The 16,786-nt window shown below is 36.3% G+C and overlaps 1 protein-coding gene across 2 annotated transcripts in view; it reads left to right on the top strand.

Moving 5' to 3' along the window:
* The window catches only part of LOC121408856 (homeobox protein cut-like 1), a 38,610-nt gene extending 22,867 nt beyond the window's left edge, over positions 1 to 15,743 (top strand). The window contains exons 5-15 of one of the 2 annotated variants that reach the window (XM_041600532.1): positions 2,952 to 3,075; positions 3,458 to 3,534; positions 4,190 to 4,256; positions 4,972 to 5,125; positions 5,677 to 5,742; positions 6,482 to 6,610; positions 7,958 to 8,186; positions 9,503 to 10,189; positions 10,466 to 11,242; positions 11,851 to 12,411; positions 12,680 to 15,743. In XM_041600532.1, the coding sequence (XP_041456466.1) occupies positions 2,952 to 3,075; positions 3,458 to 3,534; positions 4,190 to 4,256; positions 4,972 to 5,125; positions 5,677 to 5,742; positions 6,482 to 6,610; positions 7,958 to 8,186; positions 9,503 to 10,189; positions 10,466 to 11,242; positions 11,851 to 12,411; positions 12,680 to 13,452 (3,644 nt within the window). In that variant the 3' untranslated portion in view covers positions 13,453 to 15,743. Of the gene's footprint in view, positions 1 to 2,951; positions 3,076 to 3,457; positions 3,535 to 4,189; positions 4,257 to 4,971; positions 5,126 to 5,676; positions 5,743 to 6,481; positions 6,611 to 7,957; positions 8,187 to 9,499; positions 10,190 to 10,465; positions 11,243 to 11,850; positions 12,412 to 12,679 lie in introns of both variants that reach the window. The other variant, XM_041600531.1, reaches the window with a different exon arrangement.
* Positions 15,744 to 16,786: the final 1,043 nt, after the last annotated feature.

The raw sequence follows: 16,786 nt of genomic DNA, 5'->3' as shown, positions 1-16,786 counted from the left end.
CCTACATGTACCTTTATAAGTAAAATAAAAGTGCTCTGTGTATATTTAGTCTGAAATTCTAAGACCCCCCCCCCCCTTAAAGTTGGAAAAAAAATGAAATTTTGCTAAGTAACAGGCAGTATGTCTTCATTTGAATTTTTTTTTCCGGCTATTGAAACTTCAGATTTGATTTGTACTTTTGATTTCCTTTGTCTCTTCTAATTGATAATGATAATAATAGTACATTAGCACTTTATTTCTATGTGATGCATTCATAAACATACTATTACACTGGCTTTAGCATTGAAATGAAAAAGATTAAAATCATTTTTGGATCACATTAAGGGTTTATGTATTATGACAAATATACAATTTAAGTGCAGGAAATTACTTTCTATTCCTGCAAGCTGTAAATCAATATTTATTCTTATGTATATAGATAAGAGAAAGTATTGACTTCGAAACAGGGTAACGATTATCAACCCAGAACCTTACTATTCCTGGCATGCTTTTCACAGAATTTCTCCTTAGCCTTTTGGGTTTCTTAAGAAATTTGGTCTTCATTGATCATGGTGTATTGATTAAGCCTCTATTCATTAGACACTGTATTGTTCATATGGTGAATGATTGTACAGGCTATTTTATCATGAGGCCCTGCATTGCTAATCAAAATTATTGATTTGAGCCATTATGGATTCCAGCTTCGATTCTCGTATGGATTCTTTCATTGATTTCCAAGTATTGATTTCTCTCTCCGCTTGCATGCGCAAGATGGAATAGATTCTGATCAATAACCAGTGTATTGGGTTTGGGCTCTTGTTGCTGCATAATCATTAAATTGATGGAACACTGGCCTGTGAATGGCTTGTGGCGACAGCTGTGCGGTCCTCGGATCGATGCTCATGGTTTTCACTTTTACATCAGATATTCTGATCAATGCAATAAGCAGGAGAGTTGGCCTACTATGGGTGCCTATGTGTTGTATTGTCGCATGGCTCTGGAATCGAAGTCTCTATCTTGTTTTGTTCAAATGATATTCCACTTATTGTAAGAGGAAAAACACACTCTTTGGGTTTTTTTTCTCTATAAATTTCCTTGAAGAATTTATAATGTGATTGGGTATTAGAAATAAATAGAATAATGTTAAATCTTAACTCCTTTTTTTCCCTCACCTGTTTCTCATCTCTGAACATTTCCAACCGTGGAACTGTCTATTCCCCCCCCCCTGTACCTGTCTGTATGCAGGCCTATAATTGTCTGTGAAAATATCAATAATGAAACTAAAAAGGTACATATACTGTATTTTTATTTTTCAATCAATAAATCAATACATGCTCTTTAAAATCAATTAATTAATTATTCTTTCTTTTCAATCAATAAATTCATTACTCTTTTCAATGACAAAAGCCGAAAAACATATTAGTGGCTGAACTTTTCAAAGTGCATGAACTTTTCAGTGCCACATACTTCATGGATTAAACTTATTTTCTAAAGAAAAATGTATAGCTGGACCCTGGTTTGTATCAGAGGGAAAATTTAGTGAGAAAGGGTAATCAATATGGATATTGAAATGTAGTGCATTAACCTTTCAGTCATTAAATCAATAAATCAATTTTGATTTCTGAAGAACCCCCCCCCCCCCCCTTGAAAACAGCAAGAAGTATGACTTCTCAAAAGTCCCATTAATTGCCGATATACATCTACTGTATCAAGTCCTGGGCTTTAAAGGGGAAGTTCACCCTGAAGAAAACTTTGTTGTAAAAATAGCAGAAAAAATAGTAAAAAATATTGGTGAAGGTTTGAGGAAAATCCGTTAAAGAGTGAGAAAGTTATTAGAGTTCAAAATTTTGGATTTGTGACGTCATAAACGAGCAGCTGCCCCATGTGTTATGTAATATAAAATGTATGAATTTCAAATTTTGTATGGTTCCTTATGACTTGATTTTCTTTTCTTTTCATGATCGGGTGTGAAATGATTTGTCTATTGATATACAAAAGTTACAGTGAAAACCATTTTCAGTTTTCTGAGAAAATGACATTTCATAGATTTTTTACCATTCGCTATGTAGGAATGCTGCTCGCATGTGACGTCACAAATCAAATAATTGAAATTCTAATAACTTTTTAATTATTTGATGAATTTTTCTCAAACCTTCGGCAATATTTTTTATTATTTTTTCTGCTATTTTTACAATAAACTTTTTGTCAGGGTGAACTTCCCCTTTAATAGCCATATTACATCAGATCCCTGTTATATAAAATTTGAATTACAATTTATAACAATGTTAGTTTGAATGATCAGTTTTTTTGCAAATACCCCTAATTTATATTTGGGAATTCTGAAAACATCCAGAAACAGAAAGTAGGAATCTTCATCTAAATATTAGTAAGGATCCCTGGGGAGCATTTCATGCAAGGGCTTGTCAGACATTTTACCCGACAAGTCTTGTTTTATCCGATAGTTACCATATTTACAGTGTTTCTCAGCCAGTCGGAATCAAGGATAGTTGTCTGATCTGTCAACTTGTTGGGAAAAAAATGTTGATGAAACACTCCCCAGGCCTTGATTTGGTGTTTTAGGGCAAGGCCACTTGTCTGTAGGGTACATTCCTATTACGGAACAAATTGGGAAAATCACATAGGGCACATAAAATGTTCAATGCCAATAAGAGGGACATTATGGCCAGTCCAAAGGGCATCCACTGACATTGCTTCAATAGCTTTGTAATAATGTGAGTCCTAGGATATGGTTTCTTAAAACTTATTATTGATATCAAATGATAGAAACATAGTGACAATTTCACTATTGGCTACAAATTGCAAGATTTAAGTCCGTTATCATCTATTGATGTAAATTATAACTCTATCTCATTCCTCCAGATTAGTTTCAGAATATAATTCTCCTTTTGTTCTCATCATATGTATTTGTGTTGATTATTACTTTTATTGCCATTTTTGTCTCCCTGTTGCAGAGGTGACGATAAAGAATTTGCAGACAAAATTAAAAGAGTATGAGGAGAGATCAGAGTCGGTGGCTCAGGCTCGTGCTGATGAGAAGGAGAAAGAGCTTCACAGAGATTTCGCTGAAAAAGAAAAGTAAGTAAATCTGGACTTGAAACTGCTTGCAGATTTTGCCTTTAATGCATTGATTTTGTATCTCATAGCTCCTCCATGTACTAAAAAGGGAACTGTTTATTTACATTAAAGAGGTTGAGGAGGATTTTAAAGCAGTATGATTGGAATGAAGCAAATTTGAATAAAATTGTCACTTATGTCACTAATATACTTGTATTGATCTTGTTTTTTTATTGCTACTATATTTATATAATTTCTGAGATCTACATGTATTTATTTTCAAGAATTGTCCCAGACTCCCAGTCCTTGTTTTCAATGAAACACATCTTATCTAAGACCTTTTTAAAGTCGGAGGTTTAAAGGAACTATAATTATTCTTATTTTTGTCATATTCAATGTTTAGGCAACTGCAAGAGAAGCAGATGTCGGTTGCCAAGAAGCTTGGGGAAGCTGAACTGAAGATTACAACGCTTCAGAATAGTATGTATTTATTTACTTCTGTTCCTTATGAGGAAGTTTTATCGTATTAAAGAATTGTGTGGAAGTAGAAAGTATTCATATAGAATTCTATTCAAACAAAGTTCCATTTGTATTTTATTGAAACAAGTATCAATTTAGGGAACTCCCTCACAATTAGAAAGAATATTGTTTTATACATTTAAGGTTGACACTTTTTTTCCTCCTTTTCCTGTACTGTAGATCATTATATTGATTGGCCAAAACATATTCGTTATATGGTGTTCAGAATTTCTTTTACATCTTTTATAAATCTCTTAATGTCCAAGTGTAATTAATTTCAAAGCACACAAGAAATACTGCGTTTGAAGCTTCTGCACACAAAAGAATTTAGTTAGACTGTGCTTGCCATTATAAATGAGAAAGATCTTATCTATTGCTGACTTTTTAATCTATTTTGATGACTCACTCATCAAATGATCGAGTAAATGCTGGAGTTAAGTACTTTTCAGTACATAAGAATATGTATGCATACATGTATAAATGTAGGGGTTTGGTAAGGAAAATCTATGGTTAATGATTATGTTAAAACAGTTGATATAGTTGCTGTTATGAATGTTTATATTAGTATGCATGCTGGTTATAATACATACATTTATATAATCTTTTTTCTCAACAGCATTGGATAACACACAGTCAGAGCTGTTTGATATCAAGGCCAAATATGATGAGCAGGGAGCTGCAAAGTAAGACAAATTTTGTATCTAAATATGGGGAGCATTTCATAAAACACTGATTTTTCATTTGGCAATTACAAGGTACTGAAATTCATGCATCTGATTAGTTCAGAGTGAAGTTGTCAATGAAAATAACTCACAGATCACTTCATGAAACACTCCCGGCAACAAAATTTAAACATTTTTCATTTCTGATGGCATGATTTAGAACTTTTGGAGCCAGAAATGAATCAAATCCTAGCATACCTTCATTGAATATGTCCTTTTCTCAAACTATCAATGTCTTAAAGATAAATGACAGTAGTTGCATTGAACACTGATTATATCAGTAAGTTGGTAAAACCAAGTTTGTTTGTCACAAATCTTCAGCTAAAAAAAGTAAATGATTATATATTCAAAATATCACCACTATAGATAAGCATATGTGGGACATTGTATTATTATTGCCTGGAAAAAGACTGCACAATTTCATATTTGTTTTGCTATTACATTTCTCAGCAATGTCACAATTTCTCCCAGAATCCTTCGTCACATTAAAAATAATATTTTATACAGTCAGATATGTGGGTGGTCATTTTATAGAATTCTGTACAAACTCATTTTGAAATGGTTAACACACTTGACATTTCTTTTTAACTGACTGTTGCTAATGAATAAGTACTGTAATAACAAAAAAATTATTGTGCACTACTTGATTACATGAAAATTATTTATTTCTTTTCAGGTCGGATGAGATGGAACTACTGATGACTGACCTAGAGCGAGCCAATCAGAAAGTAGCAGCCAGTGAGAAGCTTATTGAGGGTATGAAAGGCCAGTTACAGTCTGCTAACCAGAGTCTACATCAGGCTGAACAGATGCAGAGCGCCCCCAATGTTGTAAGTAGGAAAACGATAGTGGTAGAAGTCATACATATAGCAAATACTATGTCAAGGGTTTTGTATTTAAAATAGTAATGTCCAGTAAACGCTAGATGGAAGAATTCAGTAATATAGGGAAAGTGTTGCAAAATCTAGTCCCTGACAGTTATTCTCAGGTTGTGCAGCAATTTATTTAAATTGATGTGTAGTCTGCCATTACTTGAAGTTACTTAAAGGGCAGTCAGGGGAAGTAGGGGGGAGGGGTGGGGGTTAAGAAGAAACAGTGATTCAGAAGATGCAAAGCATAACTGTAATGCAATAAAAATAACATATTCTAGACCTACTCAAAGCAGCAGTGACATGAAACTGCACAAGAAATGGATTACCAAATCAATTCCCATCATTTAGTTTGTATTTTAGGCTATAGATTTACCTATTCTTTTTGATATTCAGGTCCTCTATCTGGTATTACTACAATTCACATCTGGAACAGCAGAAGTTACAAAGCCCTCAAGTTCTTTATTTTACTCTTACCTTCACTCAATCTTTTCTTTTATTTGTTGTCGTAGGAACAGGCTATCGATATACTAACAAGGTCTAGTCTGGAAGTTGAACTTACAGCTAAAGAGAAAGAGGTAAGAAACAGTATTAAAGAATTATGAGCCCTATAACATGAGATTATAGCGTTTCTTTTACTATTGATCAATTACTAACCATCATATTACAGTGATCTTATCTAGAAATGTAAAATGCTTTAACTGTTATGCTTTATATCTGGTGTGATGCAAGTTTCATTCTATTGATTATTTCACTTGTTTCTGTTCATTTAAGAGTGACATGATCTTGGTATGACATGTGCTTGTAACTATAAATACAAGGAAATGGATAATGAATTTATTTTTGTATTTCACACCCCATGGCTGTTAAACCCTCTTTGTGACTCAGTCGTGGGGAATTAAGGGCCACAGCAGGAATGGAAATAAGTTTTTAAAAAAATGAAATAAAATGGAAATTTGATGATTATGTGGACAATTCTGTGAAGTAAGTTCCCATTTCCCTACATATGAGATCTTTCTGAAATGATTTTCTTTGGTTTCTAGTTCATATAAAAAGCTGCATTGCTCAGAAATTATTTTGGCTTTAGCAACTCAGAAGTAAAGAAAAGGTGAAGAAAACTGGAGTCAGACATACAAAAAAGGTTGATTATTTCATGGAAATAGCCGCATGGATTGTGGATATTTCAATCAATCACAAGTGCCAAGAACCTATGGTTACTTTCTTCTTTGCCAGTCAAATTACAAGACTTCAATAATTGTTTCTAATGATAACATATAAATTCATGAAACAAGACCCTGTCCCAATTTGTCCATGTAGATCTCCCAACTGGTTGACGATGTTCAACGTCTTCAAGCATCAAGCAACAAACTCAGAGAGACCACGGCAGCACGAATCCAGAAACTTGAAGAGGAACTGACAGCAAGAAATACTGCTTTTAAGAAACTGGTACGATTGTTCAAGAATACAAAATGATACAATTTTAGATGCTTGAAAAGTCAGAGCCACACTGCCATCCTATCCTGCAATTTCTGCATGAATAAAATAATAGGGGATTGGAGAAGCTGCTGTGAATCTTGCTTGCTATGAAGCTGTGCTTATGACCACGATTTTTGTTACCTTTTGATGTAATTTGTAATGAAACCATTTGATTTATGTACAAAAAATGAAATTAAATTCATTTTGATTACTTCTTGGAAATTGTTAACATGGTTTGTAATTTACAAGCGTTATTCTTTCACCTAAAGAAGGTAAATATCCTCTAACTGCACAAAGATGGGCCAAACATGATAGTATACATGTACATTTAGTTCAATATAAGCTTAAAAATAAATTTGCTTTGAAACCTGAATCTACCAAAACAAGTTGAATTGACATGAACAAACTGTAATGATGTTATTTTGACACAGAAGTAAATTTTATTACAGAGTAAAAACTGAATATGAAAGGGAATTGGACCCCCCCCCCCATGTCACATGCTTCGTTGAAATCCACCATTTCCTGTCATACGTTTAGGATATAAAGAAAGAGAACGTTCATTTGTCATTGAGTTTACCCGCCCTCCTTTCTTGAATTTATGCTATTTCAATCTTTAGATTTGTCATGTTTCCGATCAGCAGAACTTTCACAGTCCTGAAAAGCAAAGTATGCTCCCCAAATAACTTGATATCCTTCTCTTTTCATTAAAGTTGCGGCATCTTGGTGGTATCAGTTTGAGGCAACATTTTTTGCAAGATTGAAATTTCTTGCCCTATAGCTACTTCTGGGGGTATTCAAATATATTTAATCCTGACTAATAAAAGTTTTCATTGAATTCCCAGTTGCATGACATATAGTAATGCATCTTCACATTTGTGCCTTCGATGTTGTGTGTATGTTGGCATTTAAACATGACTTGTAGTCAGACTTAGCTCTGTGTGAAACACCTTGTTTTTCTATGTGAAACACCTTGTTTTTCTAAGTCCAGCTTTTGGTCATCTGTATTAGTCATCCTATGATGAGTGCACATATTAAGGCTTCAGTATGTTGACAAATTCACAAGTGTTACATGGTGACTCAGTTTTCATCTAATATACTCACTGTTACAACTTTGTCAACAGACTGCCTTTTGGTAAAAGACAAGATTTGATGTATATCATTTCTTATCAAAATCAGTATGAATTAAATTTAATTGAAAATCTCTTTTGCCCTTGAATAATATCTCTTGCCTTTTCAAAGCACCACTTGACTTGAAAAGACTCAGAAAAAGGTGAATATAAATGATTTGAACTGTATCATTTCCATTTTCCCTGACAGGAGGAGAGACTGAAGGGACAGAGTGACTATGAGGAGATCAAACGAGAGTTGAGTGTCCTCAAGTCAATTGAGTTCAGCAGTTCTGACGGAGGATCAGTCAGTGAGAGGGATGAAGGCGAGGGAAGCAATGCCCTACCACCCAAGTCCCTGGAGATGCTGTTGCTAGAGAAGAACAGGGCTCTTCAGACGGAGAATACCACACTCAAAGTCAACAATACTGATCTCAATGGTAAGTCTTCATTTGATCCTTTACATCTCTATTCAGCACAGAGGTATAGTGTCCCAGACCTGAGGCATTTTGCATAAAACTTTCTGTTACTTTGCCATCCTCTTGTAATTATCATAGTAACAATGCTCAGCAACCAAACAGAATCAAGGATATCATGAAAGTTACCATTGGATGGCAAAGTTACTATAATAGTAGCTTTTATGCAACAGGATCCAGGACCCTGAACCATTGCACCTGGGCCCGGTTGCATAAAAGGTACTAGTAAGTTTTTTTTAACATAAATGGTATTAACTGTGGATCAGTATCGCCATGGTAATTGTTATTGATGGAAAGGTAGCTTTTAATGGCACATTACAGTTGTGCCCTAATTCATGCGTTTATGCTCAAGAGGGCCCTGCATCGTACACATCCAGATATTGTCAAAGGCTTAATGACCGCAAACACCTAAACTTAGAGGCATATTGATTCATTTACATCATTATTCGTGTGATTTTCTCAGGGATCTTTGGTCTTTGATTACTAAGTGTCAAGCATTAATCAAAAGTATTCCATATCATTGTTTTCATTCTATTTCACTTTTGTAATGGAGCTGTTTTAACCATTTACTATTACTATTTACATATGTACTAATTTATTATGCACACACTTACCCAACACTTGAGGTTATGCATGATTGTATGAATGTAGTTTGGTTAGTTTTGTGGAGATGAAGCAAATGTAAAAGAGAGGGGAAAGAATCCTTGTGGAAGAAATGTATTGAGAAACCAAGATGTTGTAATGCTTGTACAGCGTTCAAATGGTTCACAGATTGCTTGAGACAGTGATACTGGAATGGTGCGGTTAGCAATAGAGGTGCAGCATGGAACAGCTCTCCAAATCCTAACCAACTCCTAGCAAATAACTAGAGGCAAAATGCATTTTCTCTCTCATTGTCCTCTTTCTTTCATTTCCTTTTCTCTTTTATTTATTGTTGCCTCTATCAAGAATACTTGTTGAGGCATTCCCATCAAAACTGTCTTGATTACGAATTTCAAGACAGAAGAAAAACAAAGAGAAGATATTTCTCTTATCTTGAGATAAATATCTCGAGTTATTTACATTGAATTTTCCCAAAGAAAGATTTTAGAAAGAGATATTCTCACCAAGAGCAGTTCTCCCTTTTTGAAACGAGTTAAAGCCAAAAGAGCTCTCGTATGAATTGAAACAGAATATGTGCAGACAGACTGCTGTACTTCCTATTGTGAGCGTGACCATTCCACTCAGTCTTGACAGTTTTAGGTCTCTTAGTGCATTTTGCCTCATCTCTCTTGCAGGAGGAGGAGGAGGAGGGAGTGGGGTAGGACCTGGAGGGCTGGCCCAAGCTCAAGCCTTTGCATCACTCATTGGCCAGGAAGTTGCAGCGGCTTACCACCAGCGAACAGCCATGAACACCCAAGTCCCGGGTTCCCCGATCATCCAACCTATTATTGTGATGCCACCGACATTGAACCCCCATGCTGCTGCTGCTGCGGCCTCTGCCCCTCACATGGGTTTCATCCACCCCATGGCCCCGTCACACCTTCATCAACCGCATACACCAATGTCCCAGTCTCCTGTCCCAAGCACCAGCCACTCCCATACACCAGAACCACCTCAGCCTTCGAAGACACCACCCAACACAATTGCTGCAGTGCGGGAAGCAGCGGCCAGAGAACTGGCAGCCAGAGAGGCAGCCCTGCAGCAAGCAGCCCTCAGGGAACTGGCCATGTCACACCAGTGGGTGGATACAGTACAGGTTGCAAGAAGAATCAAAGACATTCTTGCTGATAATAACATAGGGCAGAGACTGTTTGGGGAGGTGGTTTTGAACATGAGCCAAGGCTCAGTGAGTGACTTGCTCTCAAGACCTAAACCATGGGACAAGATGACAGCCAAAGGAAGAGAACCATTCATCAAGATGCTTCAGTTCTTATCCAGTCATCACCATCTTGAGAGGCTCAAGATTTTTAATCTTCAGAAAAAAGGTAAATAATATGTATTTTAAGCTTGCTTTAGCTGTTAAATAATTGATATGTCATCGATGAAATATATACTGTAGTGGAATTAGTAATGCTCAAAATACTTTAAGGTAGATATGTAGAATATTTTTTGTTATTGGTTTCTTTATATTTAATGTAGAATGCAGTCTTAGAATTTAAAATGTAAAATATCTTTATTAACAAAATACTTAATCCTGTTAGACAACAGAAAACAAAATTATAGATACCATGTTGCAACTAGATTATCTTTTCATGTTTCAGGTAAAGAATCTCCTCCAGGACCCACTGCCATAGCATCTCCTGTCAAGGCTTCCTCAGATGAAGCCATCAACAACATCTTAGCTCTTGCCAAACAAGAAATGGAAGCCCAGAAAGCCATGGCTCATGAACATGCTAGGCGTATAGCCCATGAAAGAGAGGAGCATGACAGACACTCTCTGCGCTCAAGTCCTGACAGTACCCATTCGTTTTCCCCAAAGACTCCTCTAAGAAACGAGAGTGAAGCCTTAGATATGTCCATGGGCTCAGATATGAGACACCTACGTGACCTTCGGCGGCGGTCTCTCGGATCTATATCGGGTGATGGAAGAGAGCCTCCAACACCGAACCTAAATGGAGACATTGCCAGAAAGGTTGAAGAAACCCTAGAGAATATCAACAAAACTCATGCTATGATGCATGACAACAGTGCCATGACAGCAGGTTACGGTCCTGGAAGAGCTCCCAAGAGGATCTTGCCACCTCTGTCCTGTGATCAATATGAAAACAGCAAAGAACTTGATACAGTTGATATTGCAAGGCAGGTGCGAGAACTGCTCGTCAAGGGAAACATACCCCAAAGGGTCTTTGGAGAGCACATCATCGGCATGTCCCAGGGGAGTGTCAGTGATATCCTATCAAAGCCAAAAACATGGGACAAGCTCACTATCAAAGGGAAAGAACCTTTTATCAGAATGAAAATCTGGCTTGATTGTGGGGGAAGGATGGACAAACTCAAGGAGCTTGTACGCAGGGGAAACTATTCCTTCACTGATATGTGTAAGTACAATAAATTCTACATTAAAAGTGCATCATTGCCATGTTTGTGCATCATTGCCATGTTCAGTTTTGTAAACTCTTTCACAGGGTTCCCAGCCCATCAGGGAAAATTATTTTTCTTGGAAAAATCATTAAAAAAGTACCTCAAATCAAGGGAAAATGCCTCAATTGAGGGAAAAATCAGGGAATTTTGATCAGCCCAAAAGTTGAAAGCATGGTAGTCAGTCAGACTTTGTTATATTTTGTTGGTTATCAGAACAACATCCATTGAATTACTGATTAGCATGGTACTGATTAGTTTTTGCATTATTATTTTTATACTGAAAATACCTGTAATTCTCTGCAACAACTTTAAAAAAACATGCGTAACTGGGAATGGGTTTAAATAATTATCAGGGAATTTTGTAACTTCTTCACGGAATTTTATTTTTTTGAAAAGCGGGAACCCTGTTTCAATAGTATTACATCCTAATGCATTCTTAATGTTTTAGGTACTTCTGTCAATTATTAAGGTTGCTTTTCAATACATGTCTGATTTATGTTGTACATTTCAATTATTTCACAGTATATTAAGATTGGTACTTTCTCATTTTGTATTTTTTTTACAGCAAATTCTTTCCAAGCTGACACTACAACACCGAACTCCAATTGTTCAAGTCCTTGTCCGAGTGTAGAAGATCAACCGCTTCCATTGCTTCCAGCTACGCATATCACAAAATCCTCACACCACCAAAGTTCTACTTCTTCCCCTCACTCTTCCAACTCCACCCCAACTCCCAAAACAACCTCTCCTGCCCCATTGTCTCAGCCCCCTTCGTCTCCTCGTCCCACGCCCTCACCAAGAGCATACCTTCAGAGTCCTTCCTCTCCAAACGCCATGCCTGAGCTTCCTCCTGTACATGAGCAGGCAGCAATGATAGAGTACCTAGACACCTTTGCTGTAACGCAGCAGGTTAAGAACCTTCTTCAGCAGCATGGCCTAGGTCAGAAGGCCTTTGGTGAAGCAGTTCTTGGACTGACTCAGGGGTCAGTTAGTGACCTTCTATCAAAGCCAAAGATGTGGCTGAAATTGAGCATGAAAGGAAGAGAGCCTTATGTCAGAATGTACCTCTGGTTACAGGACCTGGAAGGCATTGCCAAAGTCAAGAATTACAAGCCAAAGAGAAAAGGTTAGTGATGTCCTTTACTAGAGTTGGTGTAACATTTATCAGTAATCATGGTTGGATCTAAAGATAGTGATTTAAATAGATATTTGGGAAGTAATCCAAACAATCCTGTCATGACAATATAGAGTTATGTTTTATGTCTCAAAGTCCCTACCTTAGAGAGAACATGATATTACTTTAATATTGCCTAGCATTGTTTTTAAGGAAAAATGATTGTATGATTACCTACTTAAAATAGTGATGCATTTTTCTTTTCTTTTTGTGGTTTCAGCAAGAAGATATGTAATGGTCAACATGTCTCCTGGTAATTCTCAAGGTGTTGGAAGTCCTCCTTCAAAGCGTGCCCGTGTCTTGCTCACACCTGAAGAAAAAGATTGTCTGAAAGCTTCTTATGACAAGGAACCGTATCCCACACAGGCCACCATAGATGCCTTAGCTGAACAGCTGAATCTACCAACATCCACTGTCATTAACTGGTTCCATAACCACCGCTCGAGACTCAAGCGTGGAGCAGCCAACGTGGATCCGGAGAATCGTTTGGTGTTCCACACCCACACAGAGAGTGATATGTCCGCCAGGCATGCCTTGATGCAGGAGGAGGTGTCCCGCAGGGCTGTGCTGGACGAGAGGTTGCGACAGGAAAGGGAAAATGGGGATGTTCGGGAAGATTCGCCACGTGAACGGATGGATGAGGAGAGGGTGAACGATTTGAAGCAGGCCATCGTTGCGCTGGAGAATGCAAGCAGAGAGGAGGAGGTTCCAAATCAGGAAAGAGGAAGGTACCAAGTGAGACAGCCGGAGGATTGGATGGAAGGCCAGGAGGAGATGGAGGATGTGGAATATGATGATGAGGAGGAGGTAGAGGAAGAAGAGGAGGAGGACATTAAAGATGCCATTCATGACAATGCCATGGAAGAAGAGCAAAATGTGCATGCCGTGGACAGTATAGAGAATGGAAGTAAGAGGCCCAAGCAAGGTGCGGACGACACTGTCCAAAGGTTGCAGAATGGCGTAAAGGAGGAGAAAGGGGAATGGGATTTTTAAGACTTTTTGAAGACAAATCCCCCATCCACTTACATTTCTAGGTTGTCCTGTGAATGCAATAAACAACTGTTTGGCAGGGATTATAAAGTCTGGGGCCTCGTATTTTTTCACTGTGATTCACACGTATTCACTGCCTGTAATAGACATGCAGCCAGGTGGCTTCTTCCAATGGCAGTCTAGACCATGTCTTCATGAAATTTTAAAGTGATTTTTCTATTTTTGTGGTATTTATTGAACAAAATGAGCTTTCCTATTTAACAATGATCAAATAAAGAGTTAAAGATGTAGGTATGGATTGATGAATTTGATAATCTTCATTTATCAAAATTGATTAAAATGTAAACCAATTGATTTGTCCATTGTATCATTCCATGTCTCATTTTCTTTCCCAATGAACCCTTTGTAGTTTGTCTATTTTTTAAAATTTAATTTGGTAACATTCCCAAAAGCATACTGTTGCAAACAAGTGCATACAAGCACTCTTATTTTAGTACACCATTTTTCATAGGCATCATCCTAAATTATTATTGACAAAGAAGGCAGTGAAGTGAAAAAAATATTATTTGTGGTGCTTGCCTCATGATGTTTCAATTCTCAACATCACAAGATTAAGGCAACTTGAGAGCAAAATCTTCAAAATTAATTATGCTGCACTTTTACACTACTTGTGAGCATAAAAGGTAGATACCATATTGAACCAATTTTCTTATGAAATTAATGTGAATCCTAACTTGAATTCTGATATTAAATGGAATGATGATATGGAAACAGAAAATATTCCCTCTATTTTCCTACTTGCCAGTTATTGCTGTTTTAATAAATAGCTTTTTATTTCAATGAATCATGTGCAAAACTACCATAAATTTTCTATTTTTATGAATCACAATTGCTGGTAAGCCTATGAAAATGGTGATAAATACATAGTTTACTTGCATGTAAGACTGCATGCATCTGATTGATTGGAAACATATTTTGAAAGATTTGAATCTCAAAAATCATGTCCAACTTCAATTAATTCTTGACCCCCTCCCCAAATGGGGGTATGTGTGGGATTGGACCGTGGTAAACTATATGTACTTCCATTGATGTTATTCTATTGTAATCTGTTATCTCTCAAAGCTAACATTATATGAAAATGAACTACAAAGTACTTTATGTAAACATGTTAAGTTGATTAATTTGAAATATAATAAAGAAACTGCTTTAATTGGTGCTCGTTCTTGGCTATTTACCAAACTCAAACAATATTATAAATATATTCATATTTTATGTGCCATGTACGTTAATTCTTTCCAATGTTAAATGTGGATCCTCTATGATCAAGAGCTTTGGTATCAAACACTTATTGAATTCTTAATTTCATTGATATGGAAAGTATATTCTTTTGAAAAAAAATCCTATTGTAACATGGGTTCAAACAAGTATTCTTCTTTCTCTTTGTGTAAATTTGTACATAATTTTCTTTTTACTTAATCTTGTAATCTATTTTCTTGTTTCAGTGTTAGCACAGTACACAAAGTGTGTAGAAGATAGCAAATGTAGTCAGTCGTACTTGCCTTATGTGTTCTATTTATTTTTATCTTGCTGTATTCTGTTTTCCATTCAAAGTACTTAGGTATTCATTCTCGATATTCATTTATTCATTACCATGTCTTCAATATTTATTTGTTAGCTTGGCGATATATACACACTCATTGTATCATGACATATATTAGTGAGAAAAAGACAAAGGATCATGAAATAAGCTAGGGCAGTATTCAGTCATAATTATGCATTCATATTGTATTTAGTTTTACGAAAGGGATGAACTTCTTTGCTTCATGATGGAGTACAATTGAACAAAGCAAAGCTCACATGTAATTGTTTCATTAATTGCTTTGCGAACTAATCTGTAAACTTTCAAATTCATATTATCAGAATTTTCCGTGCATATTTGGCGATAGTATTTTAGTGTTAGAACTTACGGGAGCTTGTTTAGAATTATTTCAAAGGGTAATGGAATGGAAGATGACCTTTTGTTATAGATAGATTTGATTGCAGAGCACTGCAACTGTCTGTCATGTATGGCAGTCATAATGGGGGGGGGCGGGTGACTTCCAAACAGCTTTATCATTTTATAACCTTTATTTTTATACTGCTACCGCATGAGATACAGGAAAAATACGCAATTATGAGCCAACTCTTTGAAGGTAGCATTGACAAGGACATGTGATCAAATACGTGTGTATTTAATTAAAAATTTATAATGGTATGCTGAAAAGGAGTAGAGGCACATTGAACACAAGGCTGTACGCAAAATTTTTTTGCAGGGGGGGGGGGGCAGCACGCATAAACTTTTTCAAAAAATGTGAGGGAGCGAAGCGACCGAACTTGTCATTGTATCAGCGTTTTTGCATTTTGTGAAGTGAAAAAAAAGGGTTTGGTGCATACTTCTGGTGAATTTTGTGAAAATTATTAGTAAAAGAATGTAAGTTTTTGAAATTTCTGCCCCCCCCCCCGCTGTGTACGGCCATGAGTGTACATGTAACTGTCATGAAACAAACATGCATTCAGTATATCATTTATTCTATAACAGTAACTAGCACTAGCCAGTCATAAAACCTTTGAGACAATTCATATATTTGGTTATTTCTTTGTTGGTATATTGTTGGGTTCCATTATAGAACATTTTACCACAGGTGTTTAAAGAGATCTGACTTAGATATCCCCTTAGATATACAGCGTAGTGGATCTTGATTTAAAGAGGAATAGGGAAAATACTCTCCAGATTTGAAAAGTTGATGTTAGTTTATGATGTGTGAAAAATGTTTGCAGGGATATGAAAACTGAAGGTATACCACCAAAGATTTGAGCACAAACCATCAGGAAATTCAATTGTCAAATGCCTTCCTTTGTTTCATGGAGAATGCATTAATTTTACATTTTTTGTCATTACAATGCTTCATTATTTAGATTAACCATTACATTCTGCATCTATGATGTATATGTTTTGGGTTATTTTGAAGCAAAACATTAAAAATCAGGAGTTGAATTTCTTTAAGAGCTTAAGGGGAAGAAGGAGGCACTGGGGAGTAATGGAAAATGGTGGAACATGTTTTTTTCCCCAAAGGCGTAATGATTTTCATTGAACATCAGTTCTTTTTTTTTCTTATGTTATTTAGAACAACATGGTACAGTGAATCATTAGAGAAAAAGAGGACAAGATCCTTATATACGAAACAATAGTATGTGAAAAGTTCCACACATACACACACAACCAGTGCATTTATCTTCATCTTCTTGAAGCAGCATTTACTCTGGAAGAAGGAGAGAGAAAGAGGGAGAGAGAGAAAAC

Source organism: Lytechinus variegatus, chromosome 2 (assembly GCF_018143015.1).
Source record: "Lytechinus variegatus isolate NC3 chromosome 2, Lvar_3.0, whole genome shotgun sequence".
In the NCBI taxonomy this organism is placed as follows: domain Eukaryota; kingdom Metazoa; phylum Echinodermata; class Echinoidea; order Temnopleuroida; family Toxopneustidae; genus Lytechinus; species Lytechinus variegatus.
The sequence above is the reverse complement of the archived record's forward strand: the minus strand, read 5'-3'. Positions and strand labels throughout refer to the sequence as shown.